Genomic DNA, 16,196 nt, shown 5'->3' on the forward strand with positions numbered 1-16,196 from the left:
TTATTTCTGGAGCATCACGTGAGATCACGTGACCTGCCAAGAATCCTGGAGCAGTGGAAAGAAGTCTGGTCAGTGTGTGGTGGCTGGCACTGGTCATGGAGTGATTCCAAAGTATGTTTTTGTGTGTTTGGCTCCTTTACAGCTAGATGAGTGTTATATAATAATAATATGTGACTGGATTTTGGAAAAACGATCCAAATCGCACATTAGAAGTTTCGAGATAAACGGTTTTAAAGAATTGAAGCCAGCATAACTCTCCAAGGATAGCAAGCACGCGTATAAAATTTACACAAAAGATGCATCAATCTGTTACCTTTCAAGCCACTTCCAGTACTTGTAGCTGCTTGTACAGTTTCCCGCCAAATAAGATAGAAAATCTGAGCAGTTGGACGAGCGAAGTAGTATCACGAGTGCTCACAAAGGGGTGGAGGCTGGGGGGTGGCGGGGAGGGCAATTAAGAGATAGACCTCAAAATGGAGGCAGACCACGATTGGAGTCCAGACACGAGATTACAGGGCTGTGCTGGCTCCTTAGTGGCTGATATGTAGCAAAATCTACAGAGAACACGTCTGGCCAACATTATAAGGCTGTCCACCAGTAAACCACCGATTCTTGCCAATCCAGGTCCTTCACAAAGCCTGAAACCGCCATTTGGGCACTCCACACCACCCAGAAAAGACGTCTATTAAAACCAGCCTTGTGTAGTTTGACTAGTGCTGAGGGTCAAAACTTGTAGTACGATACTGTAGCTATCCACTGGTGGTGTTAGTTTGATTTTGCCTGATGTGCGATTTGGTTCGGTTCTGTAAAATCTGGTCACATATATATAGTGCCTCTTTGGAAACTAAAGTTTTGTACATATGTACATGGCATATAGCTAAGGAATCCAAAGGCATGCACTACTCAGGTAAACGTGCCAAATTCAAAAATTTACTTGACCCAGCTGGTGCAATTGTGTGTATATATTATATTGTGTTACATAATTATATTGTGTCATGCATGCATGAAGTGTAGGGAATTCGAAGCTGTAACCTATTTATGCTGTGTATAAAAAGTAGCTATCAGCTTTGCTTTCAGTCCTAACATATAAGCTCAGGGGGGTAGGATATGACGTCACAATAATTGCGTGATGTATGCGTACTGTACATTTTGCCATAGGGTTGAGTTCTAGTAAACCGTGAAGATTAGCGTTGTATTTATAGTCAGAAATAGTAATTCAATAGTGAAGAAATCGTTTTATCTACTAAGCCCCAGCAATATTACGGTGAATTTTGTAATAGAGCATTATTTAGAATAAATTCTCATCCGGCTTAGTTTCAGGTACCTGTGTCAGTGTGTGTATATGTTCGCTGTATTCTTAGTTGTTAGTAGTAAATGCAATCGACTTCGGCGTCTACAATGATGCAACTAGCTGATAGATTAAGTTTTTCATCGCGTAATTATCATTGGAATTCAATTAAATTATGCAAAATTGTACGTGTTATGACATCATGTCCTACCCCCGCTATATACTTAGAGAAAATGGCCTGGCAGTGTGCTTTAGCTTTTTCTTGTTACATATAGTACTAACTCCTTATAACATCCTAGCTCTTAAAGTAGTAATGTGTTATAGATACAAAATTAATTACAGTACAAATAAGTTATGATTGCTTTGTAGCCAGCATAGGCTATGTAAGGTGTGGGAGTCACAATGAAGCATGCATGTGGTGGGTATCAAATTGTAGAAAGATGGCCATTTCTAAAATGTTTGTAGGTGGAGAAAAGCAAGTCAAACTTAATTTGTAATGTCTATATATTATATGGCATCACAGTGCACATATGCAAGCTCACAGGTATATGCTTTATTTCATACCATAGTAGTGCAGTGTAGCATATTCATGTGATAGCTATGCATACATTTATAATGTAATATACATAAGTACAGGTTGTTTCATATTAACCTTCTAGTGAGGGTGAGAAATGCACACAGTTGTTTTAACAGTGAATGTGTTCAAGCTAGTTCAAACAATTTATTTCAGGCACATTCCTCAATTGATTCTATTCCCATTCCATTCCAGCTTTTAGCAGTATACCTCATTTTTAATAAGTTACTGGATACATACTCTAATAGAGTAGTCATGGTCATCAAACTGCTCAGATATACACACTGTGCACTCTATGATGCTGTAGGAACTCCAGTATAATGCAACTATTTTATGTGTGTATGTTCATTGGCTATGAAATCTCAGGGTTGGAAGATAGCCACTCATTACAGTCAGTGTGTTTTAAAACAAACTTGATGTAACATCTAGATCTAATTCTTCCCAATTGTGATGTGCTTTTGTCCTTTCTTCAACGTCAAAACCATCAATATGGAACAATTTCTTATAAGAAAACCTTTTCTTTAGTTCAGTTTTAACATCATCATGACTAAGGTGTGGCAACTTAGAGGCAAGCCCCTTAAATAGTAATTCTGGATCCTGTTGGAGGATGACACGTACAGCAACACGAAATGTCAACAGGTTAGGTGAGTTCATTATCAAGGTAGCCATTCCTTCTTGGCTAATGAATGATACATGCAAGAACACATGTACTATAGTCCACCATGAGCTGATATTGTGTTCATAAAATTGTCAGACAAATGAGAGAATGTTGAATGAATAATTAGCTGCTGTAAATTACAAGAGACCATAAATGTGGGAGGTGCACGTATGCCTACAGTTTTCGAATAGCAACATCTAACATAGTTTAGTCCTTCACAATATTCTTCATGGTAGCACTATATTGATATGGAACTGCATTCAATAGGCAACAAGTGAGGGAAGGAAAATGAGGCAGTAGCACAGCATGTTTATCATCATAAGATTTGCATCTCAAGCAAGAGAGTTGGTCATCAAACTCCAGATGAAGTGCTTTCTCAACTGCACAAATTTCTGATATAAACTAATAAGATTTTGCTTGTATGTATCATAAACTTCAAATGGTATTATATTACACAATTCAATTGCTAGATGGGTCAACTTTAAGCCACTCAGTATCTCCCATAGCTGCATATGATTCTTCATGTCTGTCACTTGTACTCCCAACAAGTTCAGTCCTTGTAAGTTGTGACAGCATTCGGCAATAGAGCGTATATACCTTGCAAGCTTTCTAAACAATTACTGAATGACAAGTCAAGCCTCTGAAGGTTAGGACATGCCACAGCTAATCGATCCAGGTCACTATGATGAGAAGGAGAGGTTGAATTCTGTCACAGACTTGAGACTGATAGAAGTAATGTTGAACTGACAACTATTAATGTTATTACTACTCTTCCATAACCCTACCTTGTATGCCATATTGCTACCATGGCTATACAATTGCTCAGAATCATCAAATCATTCTTTAATCCCATTAAACCAAGCTTACTGGCATCCACACACAAAGCTTTAACTCCTTGACCGGCAAAGTGTAACTGAAACACAGGTAAAACAGATCTAAAGGAACTTTAAGGTCACTATAGCTAGTGCCGTTGTAGTTATTAGGTTTGTATGACATCATTAGTGGTTACCACTTGTATAATTATATAGTGTCTATTGGACTATCTTAGTTAGTTGTCATGTGCTTGTGTTATCAGTTATATTGAACTTTAAGTGTTACTATTAAGTTATTATCACGTGTGATAAGTCAAGGGACTGGTTAACTAAAGTACTAGAGGGTACATTACACTGGCGACAAGTTACTGCTTATGTCAGAAACACAACCTGTGAAGATGGCAACTCATGGTGAACTTTCAGCTTTTAACTCTGCTAAGGAGCATTGGACAGCATACATAGAAAGAGCTTGTTACTATTTTATTACCAATGAGGTAAAGAGTGATGAGAAGAAGTGTGCTATTCTATTTCTGGCTGTGGACCTGAGACCTACCAGACAATTCGCAGCATAGTGGACACAGAGACTTTGAACACAGCTGATTTTGAAACACTGGTGAAAATGATCACAGCTCACTATGATCTTAAGCCAAGTTTCATAGTTCAGTGCTTCAAGTTTTATAACAGAACCAGAGCAGCTGGTGAGTCTATTGCTGCATTTGTTGCTTCATTACAAAAGATTGCTGAACACTGTGAATTTAAAGACACTTTGAAAGACATGCTGAGAGACCAGCTAGTGTGCGGTGTCAACCATAAAGGTATTCAGTGCAAAACTGTTAGCTGAGAAAAACCTAACCTATGACAAGGCTTTAGAAATTACTTTAACTATGGAGACAAACTAAACACCTGAAGGCTCATGACACTACTATGGCATTTAAGGACATTCACTACACACCACTACAGAAATTAAAACAGCATTCTACAACAGGAAGATCCAAGACCCGATCTACAGTCACATGTTACAGATGTTTGGGTGACCACTTAGCAAATGCTTGTAAGTTTCGTACCACAGAATGTTACCTTTGCAAGAAGCTTAAGGTTGGGCATATAGCTAAGGCTTGTAAGTCAAAACAGAAAGGCAAGAAAAGCCAACAGTTTAACTCCAAGACAAATCATTATGTGGAGGAAGATGAGATAACCACTGCTCCAAAAGAACACAACAGGGACTCAGACACCTCATATGGCATGTTTACAGTTGAAGGCAACAGCTTAAACCCTATTGTTGTCCAAGTTGACATCAACCAGGTTCCAGTTGAGATGGAAGTTGACACTATCACTCATCAACAAAGCTACCTATGACAGAATCTGCAGCAGAAGCCACACTCAAGCAATGCAGAAATCATATATATTTAAATCCCATTAGCACTTCCCTTCTGAAATCCTACCTTTGTCAGTACTATTTCATAATAATTACAAGCCATCAAGCCCCAGCCATATGCATTTCAAGGAAATTTTCATCCAGGTCTAATTCAGCTTGCATAATAATGTACTGTACTACGTATGTAAATCAAGATTATACACTGTAATGTGAGCTTCTGTTGAACATTATAAGTACAGGTACAAATAACTGTAATGCCTGGGGATACCATAAAAGTTTTATAAAACCTTTATTGATATTAGCTAGGTACACAATCAAGTAATAAATTCAGTAATACTCCAATACTTTAGATGAAAGGACTATTTTGTTTTCTAATGTATCTCCCGATTTAATGCGAATACTTTTCCCATCATCAGCAATGATAATCACAACACCCTGCAGTTGGAAATATTATTAACTGATAAAGCATTCAACCATGATGTATATACCTTAAGGGTTACATTTTCACCAAATGTTACATCTCCTGACACTACCAGGTGGTCCAGCTCTAACATTTTGGGAGTTTGTTGAATTCTTGACTCAAACCTCTCAATCTACAATTATGATAATTATGCATAATTAGAGCAGCAAGACAAATTCATTCACTTAATCTTCAGTAAAGAACAAGATAGGAATCTTAGCTTGTGTGCCGAATTTCATTATTGTGTTACAAACTGTGCAATTTCATTATTGTTTGGCTCATGCTACTGTACAATATAGTAGCTACCATGGACATTACTTATGTAGCTAGACCTTTTGGAAGTGGTGATCTCCTAAATTGATCAGTGGTGCAGGCTTGGGATGATCAAAATCAAATTTCATTGGCTTAGGGCGGTCAGGATTTATCTCCAGTAAACCATCATCTTTGACACTATAAAGGTTAGACCTTATTAGTAATAAGTCTGAGGTAGACTTCACAGGTAGAAATCTTGATCGTGGAACTTTAACCCCTAGTACAATACGTAGACATGTAGATATTATACACTCTATTCCTAAAAATAATGCAGAACTGTTAATGTAGCGTATAGCACAAATATTTGATGAGTAAAAATTTTTACAAAATGCTCCAATATTGTGTAAGAGAATTCACTAAAGGCAACATTTTGAGAGGAAAATATTGACAAATTGCAATGCAAATAGTCAATTCATCAAAATTTCCCCCGTTAAAACTTTTGCACTATATGGTAAGACAGAACACTGCACGTATACATAATGTATGCTATGTTCTTTACAGTATGATGTCTGCTAACTAATAGTGAATGAGCAATATTCGCAATGACATTTCTTGATGTTGTGTGTATTGCCTATGATGTCACAAACTGTCATAGTGTGGGGACTTTAGGTATTGGGCGAGATAGTGTTTCCCCATGTAAATTCGAAAAAGGGCGAAGGTGAGGCATATATATATAATGCAATACAAATAAGCCTATTTGTGTGTGAATTTAAAAGTTTTGGTCTGCTTTCCTTGTTGGAGTGCATTTTGCACTGTCATGATACGTGTATAGCTTCTTACCTATATTATCTCGTGGTTCCAGTGTAAAACAGCTTCAGACAACATTCATTTCGAATACTGTGTGCCAAAGTCCCTGAAGCCCCTACACTAATACGGCCATTTTGTCAGTTATGACATCAAATTTTGTAATCACAATGTCAAGAAACGTCACTGTGGATATCACTCATTGTGAAAAAATCAGTTGTGCAAGCATGCATATGTAAACAAATTAAAGGTGGCTACTATCACAAAAAGCAGTTTCATAGTTTGGCATAAGACTCTGTAGTTATTTATAAAAGCTACATGTCAACACTATCATTCAATTAGAAGCTGATAATCTAATAGAACATTCAATACATCTAAGTCCTTGCAATAATACCACGTGTTTGAAATTAAGTCAGCTACTATACTCACCAAGATCTTCATTGTCACTGATCTGTACAATCCATTTAGACTATTACTATTTGTGCAAAAATTTGATTGATTTTGATTTCATTTATATTAATAAATTTTATCCATGCAATTGGCTACTTCCTCGCAGAAGTGACAATATACAGCATCACTAGTACAAAAATTAGCTAATCACAATAAAGCTATGAGCTTGACATTTAATAATACAGAACCAAAAACACAATTACATAACAGACAACAAACACAAAAACACAATTACAAAACAGACAACGAACATAATACTTTACCTAATACATATAATATTACACTGTATAATCAATATTCATAAATACGTATGTTTGTACATACAGTTCATGCAGTAACTATACTTACCAAGAACATTGCTGAAGTTTCTTACTGCCGCACCAGCAGCAGTTTCTAACTGGATAGTGACACCTGATCCATCATGTGCAGGCTACAGTACATACAGTACAAATGTGTAAGACAGCTGAAAAAATCCCATAATGTTATATAGGTACACTGCTTGAAGGTTCTTAGTTTACTAATTTGTTAAGTTGCTTTACTGTAGCTGTACCCAGTTATACTGATAGTAAAATTTCAGTATATGGAACATAATTATTTTACTAAGTTTTAAACTCTCAGTAAAACATCAGTGAATGCGGGTTTACTGAAAAACTATTAAAATAACAAACAATTAACTGTTCCATATACTGGGGATATACCACTATAGTAAACAAAGACATTTCAAGCAGTGGTAGTTGTCTTTCATTTCAATTAATGAGCACTTAATACATGTAATAACACAACATTTATAACGAACTCACCAAATGGTTAACTATAACTTCCATGTAAAGTTGGTTGGTGTCCAGTATGCTTTTAAGAGCTTTGAGGTTAACCCAAAGGTTATTAGTATTAAACTCCCTACAAATTCAAAGTGCATATCCACAATATACACCCATAATACATGTATACAGTAATGAACTTAAATCACTCACTTAAAATTTGAATGGAATTCAGAAATCTATTGATATGGTTAAAGTACACAAATAATTTAAATTAATACTCTACAAACCTTTTCTGAGGGAACTTGACTCTTCTCCAACAGTCGTACCTGTCTGTCATATTTGACCAATGCTCCACCCTTAGAAGAAAAAGTATTAAACAATTATTCAGTGAGTACTGTATGCAAGGTATGTAGATTTCACAACTTTTTTGCATTATGGTATTACAAAACCTCCTTGAGCAGAGATGGATAATTTCATCAACTATGTGTGGTAGTAATACAACTTTTTGTACTTGTTTGTTTTTACAGCAGAACAACAACTGTAAGTTTTCTTGAGTGTGTAACCCACAGTAGAGTGATGTATTACAAAAAAAAAAAACTGCCACAAAAATCAGATTGTAACAAATTATTGAACCTTTATAATTTTAGCACAAGGAAATAAACAACTAAAATATCTAGGATTTGTGGGAGGCTGGCCTGCATTTAGGTCTGCTCTTTGTCACTTTTTTTAACTGTAACATTTAATTGTATTTTTGACTGTTCTGTTTTGTATTTTGCAACTGTGTGGTTACTTGTCCTGTGTGTATGTTGTCTGTATGCGTGTGGGGAGCATGTTTTGCAGGCTATAGCCTTCTGTGTACCCATTCAATAAATGTCTTTTGACAAAAATTGATAATCTAATCTAATAAATTTTTTTTTGAGTTAGCTAATATTTACAAAGACATTTATTGAATTTGTAGTACTTTCTTTGAGTGAGACAAGCTTTATCAAGGGTCTCAAAACATTCAAAAATGCTTTCACATGCCCTAATAAATGCCTCAGAAATAGAGTCTACAGCTTTAGTGCATGCTGTATTATGTAGCGGAAAAACATGATATGGAGTGTGAACAATTTAAGTACAGGCTGACCTTGGTAGTATTCCACCTACCTCAAACTACATTGCAGCTACACAAAAATGTTAAGGGTTTCACATTCACTTTAAACTATTTATGCTGCATGCTAAACTGGTTTTATGGTTTTCCCAAAAGCTTTTGAAATTTTGAATGATTACCATGACTATATTGTAACCTTAAACAGTCATACTGTATAGACAAACTTTTATTAGGATACTACTGTAAAGTTGGCTGTACTATTAAAGCATTCCAATCTTTTATACTAAGTATGTAATGTATAAGTATATATGTAATAGTTATACCATATACAGCACTACATTTTTCATACAAGCATACATACTTTAACATCTGATTTGGATTTATCAGTGAGTTCCATGACAAACTCAGGAGCATTTTGCACATCAACCAAGTAATGAAGGATTCCTGAATAGCAGTATACACAGTAGTACAATAATTGTACTGCTATAATATTATGAATGAGCTACAAACCCAAATCCACAGTAGCACCAAGGTTGTCTATGTTGGATATGAACATAAACTCCTTTCCTTCCTTTATAAATTTGTCAAGCATTCCAGATCTTAACAGAGACTTGTACACATCTCCATGTCCAGGTGGATACCACCTATAATGCATCAATAATGAAAACCATGCAACAATTTACATTACTTACTCTTCATCAGGGCTATCTGCAACCTTTGGGATTGGTCGTAATGTTTCTTTGCTCAACTTTGGAAATTTATTGTGTACAAAGACGTGCAAAGAAACTTCATTCTCATAACGATCCTTCAGTATCTCTGTATCAGCATGAGTATTGAAGGAATTCATCAGAACTAAAGGAATATCACATCCAAACTTTTTGTTCAAGTGCTGCATAAAACAATTACTAAGTATTAATTTACATAGCATTTTGTACTAACGTTTATTTGCTGGACAGTTACATCCAAGAATGTTTTGTTCTTTCGGATCTCCATATTGCTCTTTGGCCCTTTCAAACCTATGCTAGTACTTAGGCCTCCATTGAGCTTGAGTACAACAAGCTTGTCTAGATGTCCTTTGTTGCAACTTTTCATCCCAGATGCAAAAGCTTCCAGCTCTATTATCTATCATTTGTGCAACATAAATGCTATTTAAAATCCATTAATAACCCAATTTAGGGGCAAATGTTGACCTCTAATAAGATGGATGTTGAAGCATTGCTTTAAAAGATATACACCATAGATCAACAACAACAGAAAATTATAAAGAAATGGTGTAAAAAAACACATGTTTGGTCAATGACACACATGTAATACATATTATACAACTACAGAAGCCATATCCACAAAAACAGCCAAGCTGTGAAAAAATGAAGTGTCCATAAAAGCCTGGAAAAACATATAACAATAAGGATTTACCAAAATTAAAATCTTTTATCAGCACTGGAACACACTACCTTAATTTAAATATTATACATGTTTAGGTGATAATAGCCTAAATTAAGTTCAAAGGTTTACAAAGCATAGGCTAAATGGCACCTATATCAAACAGTACGGTATGCGTAGTACTGTTTGAGTACTAATATGACATGTGTTGCCTAAAATTCCAACTTTATATATCATCCTAGAAACATCTTATGCAATGAAAATCACCTTTACTGAATAATATTGGTCCAACTAACATCATGCAAATACAGCATAAAAACAAGAAAACACTTACAGATAACAAATTTACAAAATTGATCAAACTCAAATTTCCATCTGCCTGCATGCCTGCCTGCCTGCCCGCCCACCAGCCAGCCAGCCAGCCAGCCAGCCAGCCAGCCAGCCTGCCTGCTTGACAATGGTTGCAAAGCTGGATGCCAAACAAATGAAGCAATGTATGGTCACCATTTTACGCCACAATAACAAACTCACCAGTGGGATGTGTTCAATTAGCTCAATGTAGTACCATGCAGATGACTCACTGAAACTTTTGAGTGATTTGAGGACAAGTAACATAGATCTAATGGCTTAGAACAGTGGCTATATACTATACCCAATGCTCTATTAGAGTATTGCAATGACTATTCTATTAGAGTATATTATGATGACTGCTCTATTAGAGTATCTCAATCTTTTTACAAATTCAAGTAGCTGAAAAGTGGTGTTCCAATGAGTGCATGCCCAATCAACCTGATCATCTTCTTCATGTAACAAAACCACATTGAGGCATTTAATATTCCATATTAACACGTTTCTTTAGCAGCACATTTAGATGCCACAAAACTATTCAAAGTGCTTATGCTACTGTAAAAGATACTGGACACCCAGTAGATGCCTGCAACTTAATGATATGTTCAAGGCCACATCCATTAATGATCTTATAATAATCAAGTGCAAAGAACACACCTCTTAAAATTTATTTACTCGAACACAATGACCACACCCCTTAACTGTATTTGTAATAATAGCTGAGTGAAAATAAGAGACAGTGGTCATGTGTCAGTCTTGGTAGGCTAGAGGCTGACTTGGAATGCTCTAATACAGCCAGCATTCACCCTAATAGAACAGTCACATGTGTATAGCTGTGTGTGCCATAACAATAACTCAGTACATTAAAAATTGTTCATGAAAGTAGGGATCCAAGTGATAAAAAGTAGTGGAACTAGAGATAAATGATAGTATTACAGCATAAAGTCAACTGTCTGAGGATGTAGGCAGAGATGGGAAACATTAAGTAATGACGGTCTTACCATGCACAGCAAAAGGGTTTTATCTGTGGCCTTGCTTGGTGAGAAAATCCCAACATTGACATACAACAAAACATGCCAAAGTAGGAATTTTCTCAAGAGCTAAGCTGTAGCACCATCATTCATCTCTTGTTTTACTACTTTATATATCAGTTGGATCCCTACTTCATTTTAAAATTAATAATGTATATTAGCTTAAGGCATACGGACCATAGGTTGTGGCAATGTCTGGACTTTGTCCCAGCTGAACTTATCAGTCTTTTCATTCTCAATACATCTGTCAAACAGCTCATAAAACTCATCCATTTGTTCCTATAAAAGGAAACAATACTATTTAGTACTAACAAAACACAATAGATACCTTAATAAATTTGTTATCTTCTGTGCTCTTTGTAATTGAATCCAAATCAAGTTTGACTATCTTCTTTATACTGTCAATACGATCATCAGACATAGGCTACATATTCATAGCAGTACATAAATTGAATTACTAGCTACAGCAGACTGCATACCAGGTATTTAAAATGAAAACTCATGTTCTTACATTAAATACCTGTAAGCATAGTTGGTCATTGTAAAGTGTTAATAATAATAATAATAAAATAATAATAATAAATCCAACTATAGGCAGTGTATGGTCAGCAATAGTGTGGCTTCTGATACGCATGCACATGCACTTGTGCAGCTATGTGATCACAGTAAGTCAAGTATGCCAGTACACAACCAGGGAAGGAGCCCACAGTCTGGCCAGTCCTGAATTGGCCAGGCATGCATGCATTAGTAATTACAATCCCAATGGCTTCTGTATCTCAAAGAACTAAGCTTTCACTGAAAGTTTGAAAATAAAATTAGATGTGAAAATGAATTAATTAGTAAAATTGTTTTACAAGGTGAGAAATGGTTGGAACCAAACTGGCTTAGTGCTAGGTTGTTCATTGACCAAAAATTTGCTTGAAACTTCAGAGTTACATTGGCCTAAAATGCAAAATGAAGTCGTGTTATTTCACAGAACTTTGTATGCTAAACTAAAGCATCACAGGCTATCACAACAGCATTAGATTAAGTTGTACACTAGCAAAGTTTTGGGCCACCCTAAAATAGCTCATTAAGAGTGTGGATTGAAACTATAGTCTGTACACATTCACCTGAGTCCTCACCAAATATCAAAGAGGTGAACATGTGTCCACTCCCAATGGTTTTGTACTGGAACAAGCATGTTTTCATGTTGTAAGCATGTTTGTGTGCCTGAATTATCTATACTAAATGTATGTGATATTTTTTAAACCCTCATAACTCATTTATTCTTGCCCATATCAAAGTGCTTTTTGATAAACAGTTCCGGAATTTAAAAGGCTTCACAGTGCTACTAAATGTTTGGGTAGCTGGCCTGTGTATCAAGAGTTATTAACAAGAGACGAGGGCTCAGGTGAACAAGAACTGACTATAATTGTTTTGTGCAGCTGGACTTAATTGGTACAGCGCCACCTTAAAATTGTTAATTTAAAAAAATGAAGTAGGGATCTATGCAATAAAAAGTAGTGAAACAAGAGATGAATGATGGTATTACAGCATAGCTTGGTGGGAAATCCCTACTTTGGCATTGAACAAAATAATTGTTATAGCTAATGTGCCAAAGTAGGGATTTTCCCACTGAGCTATGCTGTAATACCATTATTCATCTCTTGTTTAATTCACTACTTTATATTGCATAGATCCCTACTTCACTTTTAAATTTTAAATTAATATTTTTCAGTTTAGTTTTTGCTGTAGCTCAGCTATAATAAAGATTCATTGTCATGTTGAAGGCCAATCAAGAAGCATTTGCAATGGCCAAGGCTCACAAGTAATTTTGACAGGTTGAGACCTTGAGCTAAGCAGAAAAGATAAATCTCCTACTATTATGTTGTTCTATTAGAATATTGTTGTATTAGAGTGACTGTTGCATTAGAGTATCTCAGCTAGCTAGACCAATAAGGGGTGAGGTCATTTTGTTTACTGTTAAGTAAATAGCTAGATTGTTAAGAGGTGTGCTGTTGCTATTAGTCAACCTAGATCTTTATTTGATGGGTGTGGTCATGAACCTATCACGCACAGGTTGCAAAGTTGCAGATGTCTACGTAGCTAGTATATCTCTTTATAGTAGCACTGAGACTGAAGCGCTTGTGATATCCGATCCAGCTCTGAAATAATTCTGTGGTGTCTAAATATGCTGCTGGAAGAAAATGTTGATACAAAAAAATTAATGCCTTGATATGGTTTCGTTGGATGAAGAAGAAGACAAGCAGCTTGAATGAAGATAAAAGAAAAAAACAAAGCACAGAGAGGGCCTACACTCATCAGAACTTGTGGTGTAAAATAGTGGCTGTGCACTGCTTTGTTTAGCCTCTAGCCTTGCGACTGCGGTCAGGCAATCAGGCAGTGAGGTAGTGAGACTAAAATTCAAGTTTTGTGACTTTTTAAATTTCAATGTCTGGTCACCAGTAAGTGTTTTGTTATACTTATAATACTATTTCATAAAGGTGATTTTCGTCGCATAAGATGTATCTAGGATGATTTTCAAAGAAGGAATTTTGGGTGGCGCACAAAACTTTCAGGGTGATCCCTACTTAAACGGTACTACCATACCATTTGATATGTACCTAACTAACACTGCCATAAAGGTTTTGTGAGGCTGGATTATGGTCAGTTGTGGCCATGGGACAATGCACACCTACATGAACCTTACTGTACAGTACATACTAGTGTACTGTATGATCATTATTATTATTATTATTGTCTATTAGATACTGGTCTATTACTACTAAAAAGTAATTTATCTAAAGAAGTAAAGATTTACAATTTACTGTACATTTGCTTGTATAACCAATATATTACATAATGATAAGAAAGGTATTAAAAAGGACATTGCATACTTATCATAATTATAATAAATACACATATAACAGTGTTCATAAACATGGCAAGCATTACTATAATTATGCTATTTAGCTACATTTATCTTTGAAATAATTTTAGGGACAATTGAATTATTTACATTAAAATTAAACAGGCAAGTGGTGCTAGAGATCCATCTCAGTAAACTAATTGATAGAAGTCAACCCTTCAACAGCATTTCAGTTTAGAGTAATACTAGAAGCCTTTAGCAAGGGATAGCATGAATTTTTAGAGCTTTTAATCTCATGATTATTTTTCAAAAATCCATTCACACTTAGATTCAGTTCAGATTTAAACAGGTCTCTTGTTTTGGTGCTTTCTATTCTGTCATTATTACAACACACAGTGAGAATGATCATACATTACAGTAATGCCTCAGTTATCCATATGCCTTAGGGACCACCTAGTGTTTGAAAAAGCCGCAAAATGCATCTGTAGCTTTTGCAAACAAATTTAATTATTCTAATAGAACACTTGCTACTCTAATAGAACAATCATTTTCAGGGATTGGTTAAAAGATAACTGGAGCTCAGATAACTGAATTTCCACTGTAATAAACTCTTACCATTGTTGATAGCTTGTGGTACTCTATTTGAATGTTGCTATGAACTTTGTCAGATTGCTATTAAAGATTGCAAAGTTTAACATCTTCAGCTTATACATTATATCAAACAATAATCAAGCTACCAGTAGTCCAGTATTATTTGTGTAGTGAGGGTTGTGGTGCTGCATCAAAGTGGTAGGCCTGTAGTAATTGTTGCTTTTTTTCACTATACAATATGTTCAACTGCTTGATAATCATACAGGAACGTTGTATGAGCAGTAGTGATTTATGAACTGAAACCAAACTGTCCACAAAGTTTTTTTTATTTTCTGCTATAATAGTTTTGTGGTTGATTTGTACTACAAACTGTTCTAATCCATAAAATACCGTCAGCCAAAAATTTTCTACACTGCAAGCCATTAACTCATTTTCTATCTCACAGAAGCCCTACATCAAGTAAAAAACTGGGAGTATATGGTAGTTAAACCCTGGGAATGGTAGTTAAACCCTGGGAATGGTAGTTAAACCCTGGGAATGGTACCCAGTGCATATATAGAAGGCAACAAATATTTACACATTCAATTGAAAGAAGTACAATCAAAGCAAATTGAAGCCTTGCACATATAAAACTACTAACAAAGCAAAAATTGAAGCCATACACATTGTAAAACTATAGTCTCGTCCCCAGCCACCCACGTGCTTGATCATGCGAAGATCACTTGATTGAGTGCGTGGATGGATGGGGACAAGTAAAACTACAAGTTCAGCAAAACTTGAAGCCATACACAACTGACATGCCTGTCTAGCCTTATTGACACGTTGTTTGTGAACTTGACTGCTTCAAATTGTGGGATAGAAGCCAGTTAAACCTCACCTGCACTCGTAGGATATCTAGTTACCAACACCTCAACCTCAGGTTGATAACTGCAATATCCCACTCATGGTGGGGTTTAACTATAATGTATCACCCAATCCCCAAGTACAAGCATGCTATTTTTTTGTATATCACAGATAGAGAAAAACTCATGTAGATAGTATAATATACAGTATGTAAGTACCTGGTATCCTATACTATTGCTCCTCCTTCTTGCATAGTGTTCATTTTCACGCTTAAGCTGTGCTAGCTCCTGTTGCTGCTTAAACGCCTGTGCTCTCATCTCTGACAATTCACTTTGTAGTTCAACAATTTTCTGGATGTATGCAAATAATAATTACAAACTGTGTATACTTGAATGAATTGATTAGTGATAAGAAAGTTCTTAAATAGTACAACCAAAATAATTATGCCTGAATCACTTACGCTTTATTTTCAACTGAGTAGAAAGTGCATTTTCTGTTGAAGCTTGAAGCTAGCTTAGAAGCACTATTCTATTGTTGGAGGAGCAGTGTAAAAATGATGTTTCCATATTATTCTTTTAGAAAAAGATATAACCATACACATGATGCCACCTCCTAAAAGAATCCA

At 35.7% G+C, this 16,196-nt stretch overlaps 1 protein-coding gene across 1 annotated transcript in view; it reads right to left on the minus strand.

The window, feature by feature from the left end:
- Positions 1–4,866: 4,866 nt before the first annotated feature.
- The window catches only part of LOC136240084 (uncharacterized), a 28,287-nt gene continuing 16,957 nt past the window's right edge, over positions 4,867–16,196 (minus strand). The window contains exons 6-20 of the mRNA XM_066030927.1: positions 15,790–15,921; positions 14,753–14,809; positions 11,615–11,710; positions 11,464–11,565; positions 9,464–9,646; positions 9,217–9,413; positions 9,035–9,168; positions 8,886–8,968; positions 7,722–7,790; positions 7,645–7,670; positions 7,474–7,570; positions 7,022–7,103; positions 5,500–5,696; positions 5,196–5,300; positions 4,867–5,142 (exon numbers count right to left, since the gene is read on the minus strand). Of these exons, the coding sequence (XP_065886999.1) occupies positions 5,035–5,142; positions 5,196–5,300; positions 5,500–5,696; positions 7,022–7,103; positions 7,474–7,570; positions 7,645–7,670; positions 7,722–7,790; positions 8,886–8,968; positions 9,035–9,168; positions 9,217–9,413; positions 9,464–9,646; positions 11,464–11,565; positions 11,615–11,710; positions 14,753–14,809; positions 15,790–15,921 (1,668 nt within the window). The 3' untranslated portion in view covers positions 4,867–5,034. The remainder of the gene's footprint in view (positions 5,143–5,195; positions 5,301–5,499; positions 5,697–7,021; positions 7,104–7,473; positions 7,571–7,644; positions 7,671–7,721; positions 7,791–8,885; positions 8,969–9,034; positions 9,169–9,216; positions 9,414–9,463; positions 9,647–11,463; positions 11,566–11,614; positions 11,711–14,752; positions 14,810–15,789; positions 15,922–16,196) is intronic.

This window comes from Dysidea avara, chromosome 12 (assembly GCF_963678975.1).
Source record: "Dysidea avara chromosome 12, odDysAvar1.4, whole genome shotgun sequence".
NCBI lineage: Eukaryota > Metazoa > Porifera > Demospongiae > Dictyoceratida > Dysideidae > Dysidea > Dysidea avara.